The sequence below is a fragment of the Electrophorus electricus genome, chromosome 13 (genome assembly GCF_041902795.1).
Source record: "Electrophorus electricus isolate QZ-2024a chromosome 13, ASM4190279v1, whole genome shotgun sequence".
Taxonomy (NCBI): Eukaryota; Metazoa; Chordata; class Actinopteri; order Gymnotiformes; family Gymnotidae; genus Electrophorus; species Electrophorus electricus.
Window position 1 is genome coordinate 6227983 of NC_137509.1, and position 18989 is coordinate 6246971.

At 41.2% G+C, this 18989-nt stretch overlaps 2 protein-coding genes and 2 long non-coding RNA genes across 5 annotated transcripts; 2 read left to right on the forward strand and 2 right to left on the reverse strand.

Annotated features, from left to right (window-relative positions):
• Window positions 1–85: 85 nt before the first annotated feature.
• Window positions 86–4692, reverse strand: zgc:101810 (actin-related protein 2-A). 2 transcript variants are annotated; one of them, XM_027022500.3, is made up of 8 exons: window positions 4505–4692; window positions 3526–3636; window positions 2798–3086; window positions 2408–2544; window positions 1945–2094; window positions 1500–1645; window positions 1101–1233; window positions 86–621 (listed from the first exon to the last, which is right to left on the reverse strand). In XM_027022500.3, the coding sequence occupies exons 1-8, from the start codon at window positions 4550–4552 to the stop codon at window positions 451–453; spliced, it is 1185 nt and encodes a 394-aa protein (XP_026878301.2). In that variant the 5' UTR covers window positions 4553–4692; the 3' UTR covers window positions 86–450. The 2 variants fall into 2 exon arrangements, with proteins under 2 accessions (XP_026878301.2, XP_081550616.1); XM_081694490.1 differs by having other exon boundaries at window positions 485–621; window positions 1101–1228.
• On the forward strand, window positions 4507–5330 carry LOC113585162 (uncharacterized). The gene is made up of 3 exons (XR_003411480.2): window positions 4507–4578; window positions 4706–4808; window positions 5245–5330. It is a non-coding gene; the product is annotated as an uncharacterized LOC113585162 (long non-coding RNA).
• Window positions 5018–8965, reverse strand: six7 (SIX homeobox 7). Its single transcript, XM_027022511.3, has 3 exons — window positions 8273–8965; window positions 6716–6879; window positions 5018–6448 (listed from the first exon to the last, which is right to left on the reverse strand). The coding sequence occupies exons 1-3, from the start codon at window positions 8678–8680 to the stop codon at window positions 6325–6327; spliced, it is 696 nt and encodes a 231-aa protein (XP_026878312.2). The 5' UTR covers window positions 8681–8965; the 3' UTR covers window positions 5018–6324.
• Window positions 8966–9538: 573 nt separating this feature from the next.
• On the forward strand, window positions 9539–18933 carry LOC145643560 (uncharacterized). The gene is made up of 3 exons (XR_014115996.1): window positions 9539–9661; window positions 15810–15923; window positions 17630–18933. It is a non-coding gene; the product is annotated as an uncharacterized LOC145643560 (long non-coding RNA).
• Window positions 18934–18989: the final 56 nt, after the last annotated feature.

Genomic DNA, 18989 nt, shown 5'->3' on the forward strand with positions numbered 1-18989 from the left:
TCAGTGTAGTATATCTTAATGCCTAGGGTGAAGTCATTCATTTCTGAAGGTTAGTTGCTGAAGCAAACTGATGTGGGAGTAGTATAACCTCCTGTAGGTTGTTGAAACACCCTGACATGTGGTGGTATGTGGTGATCCTCTAGATGGCAGCAGACCTTTGCTTTAATGATTTGGTGAGTCCAGCATTCATTTGACTTGTTGTTCTTGAAACAATGAGACATTTATGCAGGATTTAACAGACTTCACTGTAAACTAAGTCTGTGTGATGACAAAGTTGAACAAATGACCGCTGATGAAAGTCCCACTCTACAGAAAAATTCTGGGTTTACTTAACCTTGAGCAAAATACTTATCAGTTTATCTCTCTGTTTATTTTTCTCTGTATATGATCTGTTTTCTCTGTATTCCCATCTGTCTGTCTTTCAACTGTGTTTACGCTTGTGTTTGGGTTTCATCTCGCTCCTCCACCAAGCTTGTCGAGCACCTTCAGGCCTTTTTCTTCATATTCTGCCCGTGTCACCCAGAACGATTCTTTGTCTTTCATGATGTTGGCAAGCACGGCTCCGCCCATGAAAACCATGTGCTTCCGGCGAGGGGGGTCCTCGATGCGGATCTTAAACTTCTGCAAGAGGAGGAGAGCGATAGAGAGAGGGATGAAGGAGGAAGAGTGCCGAGGGGATTTGGTTATGCAGCCCAGAGGTGGGTGGGACACTCCTGCATAAGCAACCACTGCTGTAATAATGATATACGCTTTAATTAGCTTCCTCACATTAATCTTATTCTTGCCGGTTCATATGTCAGACACTGTTACAGTGTAAACCTTTTCAAATTTAGAATGTGCAGTGTACAACAACTGGTGATGTGTCACTGTGTCAGTGCTTTGCAATAAGATGGTTACAGATACACTATAAGTATTTTGGCATGCCAGTGAATATATGTTCCAATGAATATATCTAACATTTTCATTCTTTTTCTGATAACAACATCAGCATCATTAAAGAATCATGAGGGATTTCTTAAGATGGGTCTACCGTAGGTAGTTTATCCTTTTTGAGATGCTGCTTTGAATAAAGAACAGTGCTGGTACAGGTGTTATCATACCGAGAGCTTGTCTGTGTCTCCATGCAGCACTCGTTCCAGATACAGCTGCTTCATCTCCCTCTCCAGGCGGGAGGGCAGTCCAGGGTACATGGTGGTCCCCCCAGACAGTACGATATGCTTGTAGAAATCTGCCCTGCAAAGGGGACAGTATTTTCCACAAACTTGAAGGCTCACAGCAGTAAAGCAAAATGGAAGAATACTGCAGGTGGTGCAGATTTTCGTTATGTAGCAGTAAGTAGGGAGACAATTAATCAGGTTGAAAATATATGACCACCTCTGGAGAGCTTACAGAAAAGCTAATGGACCGGTAGTCCAGGTCCAGTGTAAATTCAGAAAGTGCCTACTCCTTGATCAGCAGATCCCATGTTTAGTGCATAACAGAGCAGCACCATAACTGACCTGAGATCAATGTCGGCCGCCTGGATGGTGTTGAAGAGCAGCTCAGCCACCCCAACACCCTCGACGTTGATGAGGTGTGGCTGGAAGAGTGCCTCTGGGGCTCCGAACCTCTCCCCACCAACCAGCACCGTGCGCCCATCCGGGAGCTACACCCACAGCAATCAACACATCCATAAAGCCAGCACACTTTACATCCACCCTCCAGTCTGCCAGGCTATTAATGATGTACCCAGCGAAGAATACAAATGAAGACATCATTCAGTTTCAATATCTCTAAATATATCTATGGTGTTTCTCATACAACCCCGACCACTATATAAGTAGGCAACTGTTTTGTGTATGGGTGAGTGTGAGGTAAGCATGTACTGTAAGGTGCGTATATGTTTTCAGATCGGTGACCACAAGCCACAAGGAAGTAAATTCATTGAGGGCTGAGCTGTAGTACCGTGTAGGACTCCACCAGGAAAGTGGTCTCATTGGCCAGTTTCTGTTCCTGTTCAATGTTGTAACCCACGAAGCACAGTTTCTCCTTCAGCATGCGCACAGTCTCAAAGTCGGCAGAGTGATTGAAGGCGTAGCCCCTCAGCAGCAGCAGCTGGTCAGGTGGAGACAAGAGCGTCAGTGCACTGAGGGAGTGGAGCTGTAACGGCAGCCATAGTCAGTGCCAAAAAAAGCCCAGTGTTCTGCTTTGGTCAAAAGGCCACAGCTTTATAACTATGCTGAATCCGCTAATGACTGAACACCCACTCAACACCCTCTGAACACCCTCTGCGCACCCACTGCCTCTGAGATCTCATACCATGTAATATAATGCACTGACTTTGCCTGCCAAATGTAGAAATGTCACTTGAGAAAACGTGGAACTCACAAGATCAGAGAAAGAAATGTAGGGAGCATGGCTTCATCACCTTGATGAGGTAGCGTGTGATGTCACGTCCTGCGATGTCCAGTCGGCGTGTGAGATGAGGGAGTGAGAAGCCCTCATAAACTGGGCAGATATGTGTCACCCCATCACCTGAGTCCACCACCACACCTGTCAGGAGACCTGGCACAGGAGTACAGGTTAGCACACCACACTGTTCCGTGTCATGCAAGCATTTTCTTATTTGCTACTTTTATCTACCATGCTATGACAAGACACATTGGTCTGGAAGATTATTGCAAAGAACAAGCTATTGATGGTGAGATATTTATTCACTGATGGTTGAGTGTATTAGGCTACTGGCAGAATCTGTGCCAGCTCACCACATAAAGGAGAACTGAGACCTGACCTCCGATCAGCGACATCCTGCCCTTACCCTGAGCATAGAGGGTCAGCACAGCTTGGATGGCAATATAGATGCTGTGGAACTTGTAGGTCTCGAACATGACCTCTGCAATCTTCTGCCGGTTCTTCATGGGGTTGAGGGGTGGCTCAGTCAGCAGAACCTTGCACTCAGGTGGGCTGATGTTCAGGCGCTCAGGTCCGAAGGTGTGGTCCCACAGGTGGAGCATGTCCTCCCAGTTCCGCACAATCCCATTCTCCATGGGGTAGGAGACCTCCAACATGGAACGGCATTCACTTGCCTCATCCCCCACCATCAGGTCCTACCAATAGGGCAAAAAACCAGTCTCATATTAAAGTTATATCATAACTAATACAGGCTCTACTTTTTAGATGAGGAGTGAGTTTGTTTCTTGTCTTTAAACAGCTTGACTCTTTAGTTTTTTAAACAGCTGTTCAGTAGTTAAATGCTATTTGATAGTTTAATGCTGTTCAGCAGTTAAATGCTGTTCGACAGTTTAATGGATTGAAATGTCAAGTACATGGGTTTAAAGTCAGGTTGGTAAATCTGAGAGATGGCAGTGTATGGAAAAACCTGACTTGACTGAAAGTGACATTTCAAGATCCCTGTGTAAATGTCTTCTTGATTAAGAATGATCATTTTCGAGTTCCTGTTTCAGATAGTATCCACTGAGTTAGTACTTTCAAATGTATATCACTGTTACACTGGACTGTACTAGTGTATTGGACTGCAAGACTCGCCTTAATCACAATGTTCCCAACTTTAGTGTTAGAGCGGATGACTGGACGGCCTACGAGTGCTGGGAATATGTGCTCCGGGAAATTGGAGCCGGCAAAACCACACTTGACAAACTGTGAGAAAGGAGGGAACATTAACTTTTACATAAAAGAAATATAAGTAGCTTAAAACATAAGCACTACATCTTACAGCTACGCCACCCAATGGCAAAAAATGCTACTGAGAATTCTACATGAATGTAGGCTATATCTTATGGCAAAAGGTCCCCTATCCTACTGTGAGAAAACTACTAATATTATTATTTGTTGCAGAAAAGTTATATATTTTTCTGCATCTTCATTTTTGACAGAAAAAAATTTATCCTATTTCACATGTTTTTTGTTTGTTTGTTTTTTTTTCCAGTGTGAATTCTGGAACTGGGTTCTTCCTTTCATTTTAGTCTCCGTCACTGTCCTGACTTGTCTCTGCGGGATAACACACATTCCATAGCCTGCAGATACGATACGTTTAAGCACGTAACGCACTGTAGTAAGAAAACGGACATACGACGTGAATCTTAGTAGACCGTTGCCTGTGGTGTATAACATTTCCTTATTTGTGTCCAATAACGGTGTTCCCTTTCTTGCACCACCTTTTAAGGCTATTTTTGTGTCATAACTGCGTTTCCTCACTAAACAAGTCTAAACACATGGGACCCCGTAACACGCCCTGTGCCTTTCTGCTGCTTCGAGTGTTATTGTGTAAATGATTATGCAAAGCCTATAACTACTAAATTCGTTGAAAGAAAGCAGGTTACTTCATAGGTTCATAAGCATAAAAAAGCAATGAATAAATTTTTTTAAAAGGAGTAGCCCAAATAAAAATACTTTGCACTTAATTATTTGTGGTACGTTTCCTTAAAAAGCAGAAAAATACATAAAAAGAAAACGATGAAAGAGCATATTTTTGCTGCCTTCAGGTGGTAATAGAAATAACCCTTACCCCGGTACCATTGTCACAGACGACCACTTTTCTCCCTGCGCTATCCATGGTTCACCGGCTCAGGTGACGTGCAGGTAAAAGCCCGCAGACCTGGAGAAGACTTTTATTTCTGATTTTCCTGTATAAATAGACGGAATGTTTGCAATATTTGAAATGCACCTGACAGATAAAATCACGTACTGTTTACTTTCTTGGAAGCAGTATAGGGAATGCCGAGGGGGCTGGTTCTAGAGTAACGCCGAGACACTCCCAGTGAGAGTCCACTAGTCCCGCAAAGATGAGCAAGCAGACTTTATATGGTTTGGTACATGTGCCCTATACTGTTTTCATGTCCGTTCGTAAAATGTCCGCTTGTTTATTTTTATTTTTTTGGCTCGGGAAGAATAACTCTGTGTACAACAAGATAACCGCTACAACGTTTGGTTTAATACGCGTTTTGTTTATGCCATTTTAAAATTTTTCAACGCATCCCCAGGATCTTCAGTAAGCACGACTAGGCCAACGTTGCTTAAATGCTTTATTTCAAAATTGGACACATGAGACATTGAAAACAACAGCTTTCTTTTAAAGCAGGATTATTTAGACTTTGTGAATATGGGTTTACAGAGAAAAGAATTCGTGTTCCTTTGAAGAATTAGTGCAGGCACATAAATTTAAGACCAGGCTGTGTCCCCTAAAGGTTTTGCCAAGTATGTTGAACTTTTCTCGTTTCGGGTTTTGACGCCTAATTCCTCTTTCAGGTTTAATCAAAGACAAACGAAGTGTCGGAATGACAATGCATGATACTGAGAAACAAAATGCAGAGTACGCTAGCCGTAGCTACCAGCAGACCTAATTATATACAGTCTGCGGTCTACGTGAAATGTAAAGGGTCCAGGTAAGCATAATTAATGTAAAAAATAGTACAGGCATCATCAAGTCGTTACTATCTGTTCAGTTAAGTGTCAGGCTATCAGATATCTTCACCCAAACAAACACAACAGACAAACAAAAACGTTCTACAGCATTATGCAATTTATCTGCACATTTGAATGCTATTTGTAATTTCCTGATTTTGTATACCTGAGTACCTTGTCTTCAGGATGTTCCCTGATATAATATAAATATGATGAATATAAGATAAATTCATAAAATCCCTATTAAAAACACCAGAAGACTGACAGTGTGGAGGAACAAAATACATCCAATTGGTTGTCATATCTCAACAATAACAGGCTCCTTGTCATCATACCATCCCCTGGAGCATAATAATAGACTGCTCATAAGTACTGTACTAACAATGCAATGTTCTGCAGCTAAATATTTTCTAACAAAAGCTAAAGCATGTTTTGTGCAATCTGAAAATTCTTAAAAGATTTCAACAGTTCAACTAGTGAACAATACTGTAGAAAACGTACTACTCATACTGCTGTAAGAAAATGGTTCAGGCTCTCTTTTCCTTGGCAAAGTCTAACAAAATATATTATTATATTTCCTTTATCAGCTGATTTCACCAGTATGCCGAGTGGTCCTTTTAAGTGCGCAGATCGACATCCTAGATCCAGTCCGTCTGCCCTTCACTACCACACAGAGGCTGAGTTCCACTCTCCGTACTTACCCAGCTGGTAAGTCTGAGTTCTGTTGCCACCAGTCTCCTGTAACAGCACTCTGTGTGTCTGTCTGGGGATCTTTGCAAGCGTTCATGGGCCAGTAAGGATTCTGTGTGTGAGAGAGCTTCAGTTGTTGGGTTAAAGAGGGATGAGTCTTTCTCTCATGGCTCAAACTCTCTGTCACTGCTGATGGGTCTGTGGTACGTGGTGGTGCCTGTGAGCAGCCGAGCCTCAGTCACTGCTGTCTGGGCTGCAGGGCTGGTGTGGGGTTGAGCCCTCCAGGGCCGGGTTGTGCTCTGAGGAGGATCCTTCTGGAGAGGCGCCAGGCGGGAGGAGCAATGCGTCCTGTTGCAGCCTAGTAAGACAAAGAGAAAAAGAGAGATGACAAAAACAAAGGAAAGGCAGATTAGACCTAAATGACAAACATGGAACTTTGCTTTCAAATGATGCTACATTTTTCCCCCTCTCAAAATAAACTCAACAGGTCTCCCAGAGCTTGGACTGTACATTACACTGCTTTATAGAGAGTCTGGACTGTACATTACCCTGCTTTATAGCGAATCTGGACTTTATGCTACCATGCTCTAGAACATCTGGTCTTTGGTTATCACTGAGCAGTTACCTGTTTTTGGCTGATGCCGCTCTGTCTCTCTGCCGCCTGTTTTTGAACCAGTTGCCCACCTGGGTAGGCGTGAGGCCCGTAGCCTGGGCCAGATGCCGCTTGTGGGACGGATTCGGGTACGGGTCCTGCAGGTACCACTCTCGCAGTAAACTGCGTGTCCTCTCCTGTGGAAAACAGGAATTTTTTAAATTATGGAAGTTATATATTATGTGGTTGAACATACTTCTTATCTAATTTTATCCTGTAAAACTTTCAGCCACAATTCCAATTAAACTGATCTCTGATTCCAGGTATTTACAATGTGGGAGCATGAATGTCATTTCACCTTAAGGCACACATAAATACTTCTTGCTTGGGTGTATCTACTCATCAGTGTAAGCTTGTAACATGTTTGTAATGATTAGCTGAGGATAAATAAAAATCAGGCTTTTTTAACGTAAAAGGATTTTTCCTAGAGCACTTTAACACTGTTGACCACTAGGGGAAATCAAGATAGTGGCTGAGGTCCAAAGACCTAGCAATAACCAAAGTCAGTGGATGCAGGTCTAGTCTGTTAGTATTAATGGGATAGGGCCGGTTCTGAACAGGCATTTAAAAGGTATTTTATACCTCATTCTCTATGCAACCTACTGTGTTACTGAACACTGTGTCCCCTTTTCTTTTCATAAAAGGAAAGTGTTTCTATAATCCGTCATGGTTATTAATGCCATGTGTCATTTTTGCTGGACTTATGTAAAGGGAAATCAACTGTTCTCTTGGTTGAAATTAACAAACGAGTTCAATAGTCATTAAGTTGTCATCATCATTCACCAGAGTGGATACACAAACACTGTTTTAACCTGGAATCATAGTGATAACAGTGCAGGCCAACTGGACCAGAGTTAATCTGACAGTGCATTCTGCAACATGGATTACCACTGTCCCCCATGGATTACCACTGTCTGTGGCTAGAGGAGAGAAAGACGACTCCTGTACAGAGGAGCTTAACGCCACGGGTGGTCCTTGACAAAAGAGGCTTAACATACTGACTCTGTGACATCCAGTGCATTGGCTAATAGGAGGGCCACTACAGTGAGTGCTTTTTTTAGTCATGCTTGTTAATCCCTGCCATAGCCTGCCTCTTTTTTTTCTGTAAAAGATATTTCTGTGTCATTCTTACTGTTTTTATTCTCTTATTTTAAAATACAAAAGTATTGTAATATATATATATATATATATATATATATATATATATATATATATATATATATATATATATATATATATAATTAGTCCTCTTCTCTGGAACCCTTTTCAAGCATAAGTATTTTATGTATTTTACAATTCATAAACTAGTACATTTTTTTATTTGAAGTACTCCATTCAATTAGGTTTTCGGCAAAGAGTTTACACGTAGTGTACACAACCTGCTGACCTATAAGTAGAGGCATGCAGCGTTCCACTGTGAGTCGAGCTAAAGAACCGTTTATAAAAGATTATGGTCCTAAAACCCTTTAAGTAGGCTTCAAGGACGTAACGGACCATAGAACTCGACACAACTGTCGATTTTAGCCTTACCTTGAAACAGTGTGTTTTCTGCTCGCCGTCCCAGATAGTACGAGGAAGGGGAAATTTTTTGCGAATTCTGTATTTCTCCACCGGTCCCAGGGGCCTTCCTCGCAGGCGCTCTGCTTCGCGGTAGTGCGCGTCCAGCCAAAGATCCTGGAGCTTGGCGTGGGACTCACGCGTAAATCGATGACTCTGCAGGATTTGGTAGAGGGCTTCGAAATTCCCTCCGTGAAATGCGACCAGAGCTCTGGCGCGCATCACCGATTCGTGACGATTGAGAGCGTCGCTGGCCGACACGGGAACAGCCGCCGGTAAAGACCAGAGGAAGCGCCCCAGGCGGTCAATATCTCCCGTTTCCTCCAGATTTTCGCATACTCGAGCCACCTGATCCAGAGTGAACATTGGCAAAGGAAACATGATAACTTTTGTTCATTTACAAGCCCTAGTCTGCAGCCGGGTGATGATACATGGGGTTTGGGCAGTGCGCTAAAGAGGAATTTTGCGCATCCTTCCCAAAAACACACATGTGGCTGTATTACACCAAACAAATAATTTCTCCTATCGTCGACTGGATTACACTCAAATTGATGTGATTATTAGAAAGTGTGGCAATATTTAAAATCCCTACTTGAAGCTTGAAGCTGTTATATAATTCACAGTTAGACTGATTTCTGGGTAGAAGGAGTTTCTCGGTGCCTGCCAGATTCCTGGTATCGGGTCTAGTCAGGAAAGAAGACCAGAAGTCAAGCCTATTTATAGAAGAATGCTATTAGCATCTTTATAGTTGTTTTGAGAGGGATTATACGGCTCGGTCATTAGCCACTTAGCGGGGGGCAGTAAGCGCTGAGGTGGCTGACTGATCAGGTTGTTAGACTAAACCCAAGAACACATTAACTATCAGGATTGCTAGCAACATGATTTCTTTGATCCATGAATATAAGGATTGTAACAGTTATGTCGCTGAATCATGATTTATGATTCAAACTTTTATGATTTATCTTGCTTAATGGCACACAACTTTTACGTTCATTGCTTATGGCAACAGTATAGGTTGCGTAGACGTAGGCCTGTCACTGCCGAAATCCTGTCAGTCCCCATGTATGTTTACAACATAAAAGAATATAAAACTACAAAATACAAATCTACGGAAACAGATATAATTATCCGACCAGATTAACTCGGCTGAAGGTCTCGCGATTTTCAACTGCAGGCAAAAAAGGTGCATTAGGCAAAGCGTGCTACGTGAGCTTCTGGTGAGCTTCTCACCCATAGTTTGAACATCAGGATGATATGCGAGGTTCGTTTCAAGGAGCGACTCCGACACACGAGTGCTTGCTCTCTAGGGACACGGTATTGCGCGATCCTTTGTCTATCAATTCAAACCGTATCTTCCAGCAGGTATGTTTATGTGTACTTTTGTTACTGATTCGATTTAACACAATCTTATATCTGAACACACGGTTAAGATGGTAACAACTATTAGCTATTCCTAATCACACAGTACTGAAATGATGGCCATGGTCGCACACTTAGTATAAACCCAACGATGCATTTTTGTATGATGGCTCATAAGAACACTAGATGTGAGGCTAACAATTGTTTAAAACCTTTAGGCTACAGGATCAGCACCTGTTTGTAGCAGTTCACTAACCTCGGTTTTATTTTATTAGAACTTTAAGTCTTAGGATTTATTTTTCGCATAACTAATCATACCAAATTTGCCACACGGATGTTTTTATCTAGCTCTGCATCCAAATGGATTTCATATGGCTACAGACAGAACTAAAGTTCGCCGTCGGGTAAAGGGTCATGGTTTAGATTGAGGTTAGGAGGTTTAGTCTGTGACCTGAGCAGTGTACAACACGGTCACAGACAGGTGCAGATGTTGTCTTCAAGCTTGTCGACTAGTTTAAGAACGCACCTTTTACTTGTGCAGCTGTTGCATTTTTTTAGTCTTATTTTTCATCGAATCAGTTGCATATTTATTTACACACTGTAATTCGCTGCACTTAAGCCTACAAATTTACAATGATTAAATACTTTTAAGTAAAGTCAGTGTATTTCACAGTGACTTAATGCATATTATTTAGGACTTTAATTGAAATGTGTGTGTGTGTGTGTGTGTGTGTGTGTGTGTGTGTGTGTGTGTGTGTGTGTGTGTGTGTGTGTGTGTGTGTGTGTGTGAGCGCATGTAATATGCTAAATGCTTTTTGCAGTGATAGGAGAGGACAAATGGGCTCAGATAATTTTCTTTATTAATCTGAACCTCGGACACTTAATATTAAAACATCTCTCCCTCTCACACAGGTGCGCTCACGTGCGCGCGCGCACACACACACACACACACACACACACACACACACACACACACACACACACACACACAGCTTTAATCTCTAATAGTTTGAGATGAGCAGACTGAGTCAAAATCTACTTAACTGCTCCCAAGCTGCTTGAACAAGACAAATCAGTAGGTGAAGATAAGGATGAGTGTGTATGTCTGTGTATGTCCTTGTCTGTATGTCCATGTGTGTGATCCTTTATTGGAGCCTTTTATAAGGATGAGTATGTATGTCTGTGCATGTCTATGTATGTGTGTGATCCTTTATTGAATTTGGATAGATACTTGTGCTGATAAGTCTAGTTGTGTCAGATCAGAGTGAAATCACTTTCATGGCTCATAGATCCAAGATGAACTTCCTCTCTGCCTGGCAGAGAAAGGTTGTCATTAATCTAAACCCTTCAGGTTTTTTTCAGTGTTATATCCAAAGATGAATCTTGAAATTTATGGCTGCTTTTTGGTGTTATATTTCCTTTCCCTTTGCTAAGGATGTTTCTGGAAGTACTAATCACAGGCAACATATCATCGTGGGTATGTGGGTAAAAAAAATTTATAGCTAAATTTTATTGATTTTCAAGATTTATTTTTGAATATGTAAATCCAGTGTACATGGCCCCTGGTAATTACTGCATAGTACTGTTTAGCTTATGCGTAGCTTAAGCATACATCCTAATGCTCCATTGTAAACTGGAAGATTTAGCCAGATTTTAAATGTTCTCCACTTGGCATAATTAATTAGAATTAAATTCAGGCCCTTCTGCATAAAAATGACCAGTTAATATTGCCAGCAGGCAAAGCAGGGACTTTGGGGGTGCCAGGGTATTACTACACAAGCACAATTAACAGGCTAGTGGGAGGAGAACGATTTATTGTTATCTCCTTATCATTCAGCCTTCTCCTGTTCTTCAGACCCATTTACAAACTCTCACACCAACACACACACACACACCCACCCACCCACCAACACACACACAAAACAAAACGTTAAGATCCTGGCACACAAACACAAAGTAATACTCTGCAAATAGCTAATCACAAACTCATTTGCAAGTCAACAAGGGCTCCTATCTGACTGTAATGCTCCCTCAGCCCCTACCAGCAGAGGCTGAGAGAATAGCACTCAAACTCTAAAGCTGTGTTCCACTTCCTTTTCTATTGTTATGGTATTGGAAAGAAAAGCTAAACTGCTTTAGTCTAAGTAAAGAGGGTGACAGGAGAGTAAGCTCAGACAAGTAAGAGGTGCAGAAACAAATATTGCAAGACGAGGCCAAAGAGGCGGAGCAGGGATGAAGAGAAGTGTGCTGTGTGGTGATTGGTTTTGGGTGGCATAAAGTGTATAAACTCTATTAAACAATATTACACAGTGTTTATTAAGAGAATAAAAGTTCACAGAATTAAAGCATTAGACAATTAGTCATCATTAGACTCATGGTGTATGATCAGTGAAGAATCCCCTATAGCTGGACCAGGTCCCACATACCTAAAAGAACTAATCAAACCCTGCTCTGCACCACACTGCCTTCAAGCCTCTATTACTGCTTGACAGGAGCCACCATCCCTTGACACAGAGAAGATAAACATCAAGGCACCCAGGTGTTGAAAAGAACTTCTGGTGTTTTTACAGCTGAGTCACTGATTGCCTTCAAATGAAGACTGAACTCTTTACTGAGTCATTAAACAATTGAATATGCACTTAATTTTTTTTTCTTCTGCTGTCTACTTTACTGTCTACTCTATCCAGTGCTTTAGCCTGAGACTATTCTTATCTTATCACATGAGGATATGTATTTGATAGAGATTATGAAGCAATTTTGTAAGATGCTCTAGACAAGGGCACCTGCCAAATGTTGGAAACGTAAAGGTATATATACAGAAACTAAATGAATTTTCTTGTGTTCTTTCTCAAACCAATGTGTGCAAGGTAACTATTTCTGAGAGACTGACAGATAGACAGAGAAAATGAGTCTACACTACGATTACAGGTCTTAAAAATCCAGGTGCCATTGCTTATATTTATATTTATGCTATTTATATTTATATTTATGTTTATCTTACATCATTCCAGTATTTTACCAGAATTCAAGAACATATCTTAAAAAATATTTTAACAGCACATTTGTCATGGTCAGCTTCTCTTAAAGTGATGTCAGATCGTGAACTACCATCTGTTATTGGTGCTTAAGCTTATAACAAATTTCATGTCACTGATTGACCACTTGTCACTGCTTTCGTGACTTCCAATCCTCCTCACATCCAGCACAAGAACCGTGCTCTACCACACTGTAAAACTACACCCTGAAGAACTGTGCTCTACCACCTGTTCCAAAGACACTGGACCACAAATAGTGTATGATGGAAAAAGCTTTACATGTTCTGTGGTCATACATATTGGCCATTGACAGTTTTGATGCCTGTATCATTGTAATTGGAATAGCGAAAATGAACGAATGACCAAAGTGAAACTTGACTGAAGTGACTGAATGATTGACCTGAAACTTACTTAATGAGTCAAGATATCTTAACAAAAAAAAAATCAAAATTTTATATCATTATGGTTTTATATCATTATGGTTTGGAAATTCATTTTTCATGCAACTGAACACGTGTGGCTTTTTAAACACAAAGGAATGTAAAGGGCCTGTTAATAAGATGATGCCGGTGATGTCACTCAGGATGCTAGTCACTTTGTTTTGGTGCCTTGTGGGTTTGTTTATTCTACACTCAAGATTTTTTAAGGATCCCATAGAAAGAGAATGTAAATGGGTACTGACTAAAAAGCTATGGCTAAAGATTTAATTAGTAACATAATCTTTCTGATTACTGATTACTATGTGTTGAAATCTAATCTGATTGTTTGCTAATGAGGCAGGGCTTTATGTATTTTGTGAATCATCAGTTGGAAAAAAGTGTGTAACTCCAGAAAACTACTCCAAAAGTAGTTGTTTAGAATCAATACAATTACTCAGCTTCCTCCAAATAATTTTTTATTTATGTAAGATTTTTGGTTAGGTAAGATAATAAGATATAAGATAATTTCAAACTGGGGTCCCCTCCTCTTCAGGCCAAATAGATACTGAGATAATGGGACATAATATGGCATATTACTATTATTTTTATGCACACCACCATGGTTTGAAGAGAAACTTTATCTGGGTTGCTGTGCTGGGGTGTAAGGTAGGGTAAGAAGCAGCAGAGTTGTAGGTTTTTCAGGAATGAATGTCTTGAATGTCTAATGACTGATGATCCCCCCACTTTAAAGTATCACTCACTAAAACTACCTTTGCGGGTGGCACCTTGGTGAGACGGTTTTAAAATCCAGACAGTCAGACCTTCCAAGCCCACACGACATGATGCATGAGCCTCCAGTGCTGCTTTGGTCCTCTTTTTCCAGGACAGATGGGCATCCAGGGCTGCCCCAGTCTGCCCCAGTCTGTCCCTAAGCCCTAGTTTGATTAATTTAGATGGATGGTGAAGAATAAGGAGTAATAAGGCTGAACAGAGGCCAGAGGTAACTAGGGAGATATTCTTACTGCCTGGTAGATTTAATCAGCTATGCTGAGAATCCTGTATTTTGTGTACAAATGACAGAGATGAAAACCTGTTGACAGCTAATGAGTATTCCAGGACATGGATTTTGCCAGGACTGAGTTTCATTTCATTGAGAGTCTGGATTTTCTCTCAGACATCTCAGCCATGCCTTTGGTTGAGCCCTGTTGTTTGGTTTGGGTAGTTTTAACAGTTATAACAAATTAAAAATAATATTAATAATGTCAATGGATATACCTATTAAGTAGTATATTTGAGTGCATTCTGAGACGTCAGCGCCATTCAGTTCGCTCAAAAAAGTGAGTCAACACTTATGTTTATGCCAACTATTTTAGGTAATTATTTGTCTCTTCATGGTGTTATGTATTGTTTCTGAGGAGCACTGCTGAATCCCCTTAACTGAGCCAGAAACTGCTTAAACGATCCCAGCCGGACAAGACTGACCCCCCCCCCCACACACACACACACACACATACTCACACCAGCTAATCTGAAGGCTGTCTGCCTCCAGTTAGCAGCCAGGGGAAACTGCTGGTAAAGCTCTGTGGGCCACATAAGGCTTGGTCTCCAAAGCTGCCAGGATAAACTCCACTTGGCCTCACCCAACCCTCTTAATAAGGCTCTTTATCTACAGCAGCACCTATCAGCTCTCACCATGTGATCATTGTCCTTCATATGGAAGTGTTATTTCACCATTGCAGCATGCATGGATTTGCAAAGCGGCACAGTTCCAACTGAACAATTAGAGTCCATGAAACAAACCAACAAATATGCTAATAATCAACTAAGGCATGGGCAAAATGCAGAAAAAAATTAATTGCTGTCAAGTCTGCTTACTCAATCCACAAACCAAACAAACAAACCAACCAACCAACGCCAGCCACTTTTCAGGAATACAATAAAGACACAACATGTGAGTAGCAGAGTAAGCAACTTAAGTAAAAGGCAACACAAAAAGAAAGACATTGAGTAACACTTACACTGAGTGGTAGTACATGTTTTAACAGTTGTAATGATTGTTCTCTGGGATGGCCTAAATCACCACTGTCACTGTAGGGATGATTGACTCTCACCATCCAATTTGTTAGGAACACCATGCTAATCCTAAATAGGACCCCCGTTTGGTGTAAGAATAACCTTTGTTATTTGTAGCAAGGTGATGGAAACATTCCTAGACTTTTTGGTCCATTTTTACATGATTATTACATATTTATTGCAAATTTGCCAGCAGAACATTCATGCTGTGAATCTCCCGTTTTACCACATCCCAAAAGTGCTCTATTGGATTTAGATCTGGTGACTAAACTCATTGCCATGGAACCAGTTTGAGATAACTTGTGCTTTGTGGCATGGAACATTATATTGCTGGAAGATAATTATAAAATTACCATTACCAATTATAAAATTAGCATTATAAAATACCGGTAAATAATGTCCATAAAAGGTTGCACCTGCTCAGCTACTGCACTCAGATAGGTTGTAGCATAAATGATGCTCGATTGGTATTTAGGGGCCCAATGTGTACCAATAAAAGCCCCACTGCTCATGCCATTACATCACTACCAGCATCTGAACTGTTCATGCAGTGAAGCATGGGTTCATGGATTCATGCTGTTCATGCCATGTTCTGCCCTTCTGACCTTTGACTGTCTGGATTAGGTGAGCCTGTTCTTGGCTGACAGAAGTGGAACCCAATGTGGTCTTCTGCCTACCAGTACCCTCCATATTTTGGCTGTCAGTCCGATTTCTCCACCAGTAAGAGCTGATGATGAGGTAAGTGCCACAGGTTAGGGTGCCCTTAGTTTAAAAGAGTGTACATGTGGGTGCACAGTATAATGTATCCAGGAGTCAGGCTGAGATTAAGAAAAGACCACAAGCTGAAGTGATAGATGTAGCAATGGCTGAGACCCTCAAAAATACCACTAATGTTATAACAGGGGAGAACTGGGAAACATGTGCTTTGATGACAGAACATGATGACAGTGCCCATACCTCACCATGTCCTTCTGCAGTTGACTTCTGTGTAATGTTTAATGTCATAAGTGGTTCAACTATCAATTTACACTACTTGGCCAAAAAAAAGGTCACAAACTCTAATATTTCATTGGACCACCTTTAGCTTTGATTATGGCACGCATTCGCTGTGGCTTCTGCAATGTCATAACATTTATTTCTGTCCAGAGTTGCATTAATTTTTCCCCAAGATCTTGTATTGATGATGGGAGATTTGGACCACTGCGCAAAGTCTTCTGCAGCACATCCCAAAGATTCTCAGGTTCAGGTCTGGACTCTGTGGTGGCCAATCCATGTGTGAAAATGATGTCTCATGCTCCCTGAACCACTCTTTCACAATTTGAGCCCGATGAATCCTGGTATTGTCTTGAAATATGCCCGTGCCATCAAGGAAGAAAAAATCCATTATTGGAATAACCTGGTCATTCAGTATATTCAGGTACAAGCCTGACCTCATTCTTTGGGCACATAACGTTGCTGAATCTAGACCTGACCAACTGCAGCAACCCCAGATCATAGCACTGCCCCCACAGGCTTGTACGGTAAGCACTAGGCATGATGGGTGCATCACTTCAGCTGCCTCTCTTCTTACCCTGATGCATCCATCACTCTGGAACAGGGTAAATCTGGACTCATCAGACCACATGACCACCGTCCATTATTCCAGAGTCCAATCTTTATGCTCCCTAGCAAATTGAAGCCGTTTTTGCCGGTTAGCCTCACTGACAAGTGGTTTTCTTAAGGCTACACAGCTGTTTAGTCCCAATCCCTTGAGTTCCCTTCTCATTGTGCGTGTGGAAATGCTCTTACTTTCACTATTAAACATATCCCTGAGTTCTACCATTGTTTTTCTACAATTTGTTTCCACCACATATTTAAGTGATTGCCGATCACAATCATTCAAGATTTTTTTCCGACCACATTCTTTCCTCAAAGATGATGTTTCCCCACTGTCCTTCCAGTTTTTAATAATGCGTTGGACCGTTCTTAACCCAATTTTATTAGTTTCAGCAATCTCCTTATATGTTTTCTCTGCTTTATGTATGCCAATAATTTGACCCTTCTGAAACAGATTAACATCTTTTTCACGACCACAGGATGTGTCTTTCGACGTGGTTGTTTAACAAATGAGAAGCTACTCACTGCATCACTTAGGGTTAAATAACTTGTTGCCAGCTGAAACATAATCACCCATGCAGTAATTATCCAATGAGAGTCTCTTATCTATTTGCTTAGTTAATTCCAGTTGGTGACCCTTTTTTTTGGCCAGGCAGTCCCTGGTTTAACTACAAAATGTATGAATTGGGATTTTTTGTTTATTTTTACTAGCCAAGCTTTCTTTTAACAGAAGGTGATGAACATAATGTAGGACCTGGGTTATTTTTAATCTTAGGTTTATTTATTTAGCTGCTTCATCAGCTGTGCAAGCAATGTGTGATGCCTCCTTCTCCAATATGCTTTTGCAGTATTGTTCAGTCTTTGGCGGATCTGTTCTCATGCCGTTACCCTGCCAGCAAGAGTACACTCTGGATGGCTCATAGGAGAACATGAGAACATCCTCTTTAATTCTCAGGTACAATCATCACCTTCATCACACCTTTCTGCAGTTCTGATAGCCTCCTCCACAGAGCATACTGCTCATCTTATAGCCAAGCATCTCAAGTATCACTGTTGCTGTGGTATACTTCAGCTGGTGTGTGTGTGTGTCTGTGTGTGTGGGTGTGGGTGTGGGTGTGTGCGTGTGCGTGTGCGTGTGCGTGCGTGCGTGCGTGTGTGTGCGAGCATGCGCACGTGCATGTGTGTGTGCACATTTCCAGTACTGCAACCTCCCTGAACAGGATACAGTAACCAACATTCTAGATGTCAATGTCAAGAAAGGGTCTCAAGTATGAAGAGCTGGACAGCTCCAGGCCTTCATATGGTCCTTGTCTACTGGCCGAAGCACAGGAACAAGCTCTGAATACAAGATCAATAGAGGCTGGGATATCCCACACCAAGCAGGACCCCAGATGCAGGCTGTGCAAAGCGACTATTATTATAATCTATTATTATTATTATTATTATTAGTTGCATTTATATAGCACCTTTCTCAAACTCAGTGAGGCTTTACAAATATCGCTTTTTTAAACATACTAGCTAGCAGGCAGAGCGTACATGAACACCATAACCAAATGGCTGGCATAGCACAGAAGAACATCTGTGTCGAGTATGGGCCGAAAATTCTGAGGTCAATGTGAGATACACCCCCAAAGGTGGTGGAGAATGACCAAGCTAAGATCCTGTGGGACTTCCAGATACAGACAGACAAATTGGTAATGGATAACTAACTAGACATAGTAGTAATGGATAAAAAGGAGAAGAGGGTGGTAGTGATAGATGTAGCAATCCCAAGTCATTTGAACATCAGGACCAAGGAACATGAAAAGCTCAAGAAATACTAAGGGCTGAAAGAAGAGTTAGAAGAGATGTGGAACATGAATGCAACAGTGGTTGCCTCTTTGCCCAGAGGAGAGTAAGTGGGGAATTTTATATTTGTGTTTGTTGCCTATATACATGTGGCTTGGGAGACCATCTTTTTTTATAGACTACACAGACCCACATTCATACTACTACTCCTTCAGTACTACATGAATAGAAATACTTTCATACCATTAAAATGATAAAACCTTTTTCTTTCCAATTCACAATTTCAGTGTTTGCTTTTCTATACTAATAATATTAGTTAATAATAGTTATCATAAATAATAATGATAGTCACCAATAGCTTAAAAGTAACCCATGTGATGCTACATTGTAGACTACTATTTTGCACAAGATATGCCACTT

Coding starts and splice junctions, on each gene's coding strand:
- six7 (XM_027022511.3), bottom strand. CDS start 8,680: ATGTTTCCTTTGCCAATGTTCACTCTGGATCAGGTGGCTCGAGTATGC. Junction 6,880..8,272: donor AGAAAACACACTGTTTCAAG/GTAAGGCTAAAA, acceptor TGTTTTCCACAG/GAGAGGACACGCAGTTTACT. Junction 6,449..6,715: donor GCGGCATCAGCCAAAAACAG/GTAACTGCTCAG, acceptor TTGTCTTACTAG/GCTGCAACAGGACGCATTGC.
- zgc:101810 (XM_027022500.3), bottom strand. CDS start 4,552: ATGGATAGCGCAGGGAGAAAAGTGGTCGTCTGTGACAATGGTACCGGG. Junction 3,637..4,504: donor TCTGTGACAATGGTACCGGG/GTAAGGGTTATT, acceptor CCTTTCTCACAG/TTTGTCAAGTGTGGTTTTGC. Junction 1,646..1,944: donor TCCTGGTGGAGTCCTACACG/GTACTACAGCTC, acceptor CTGTGGGTGTAG/CTCCCGGATGGGCGCACGGT.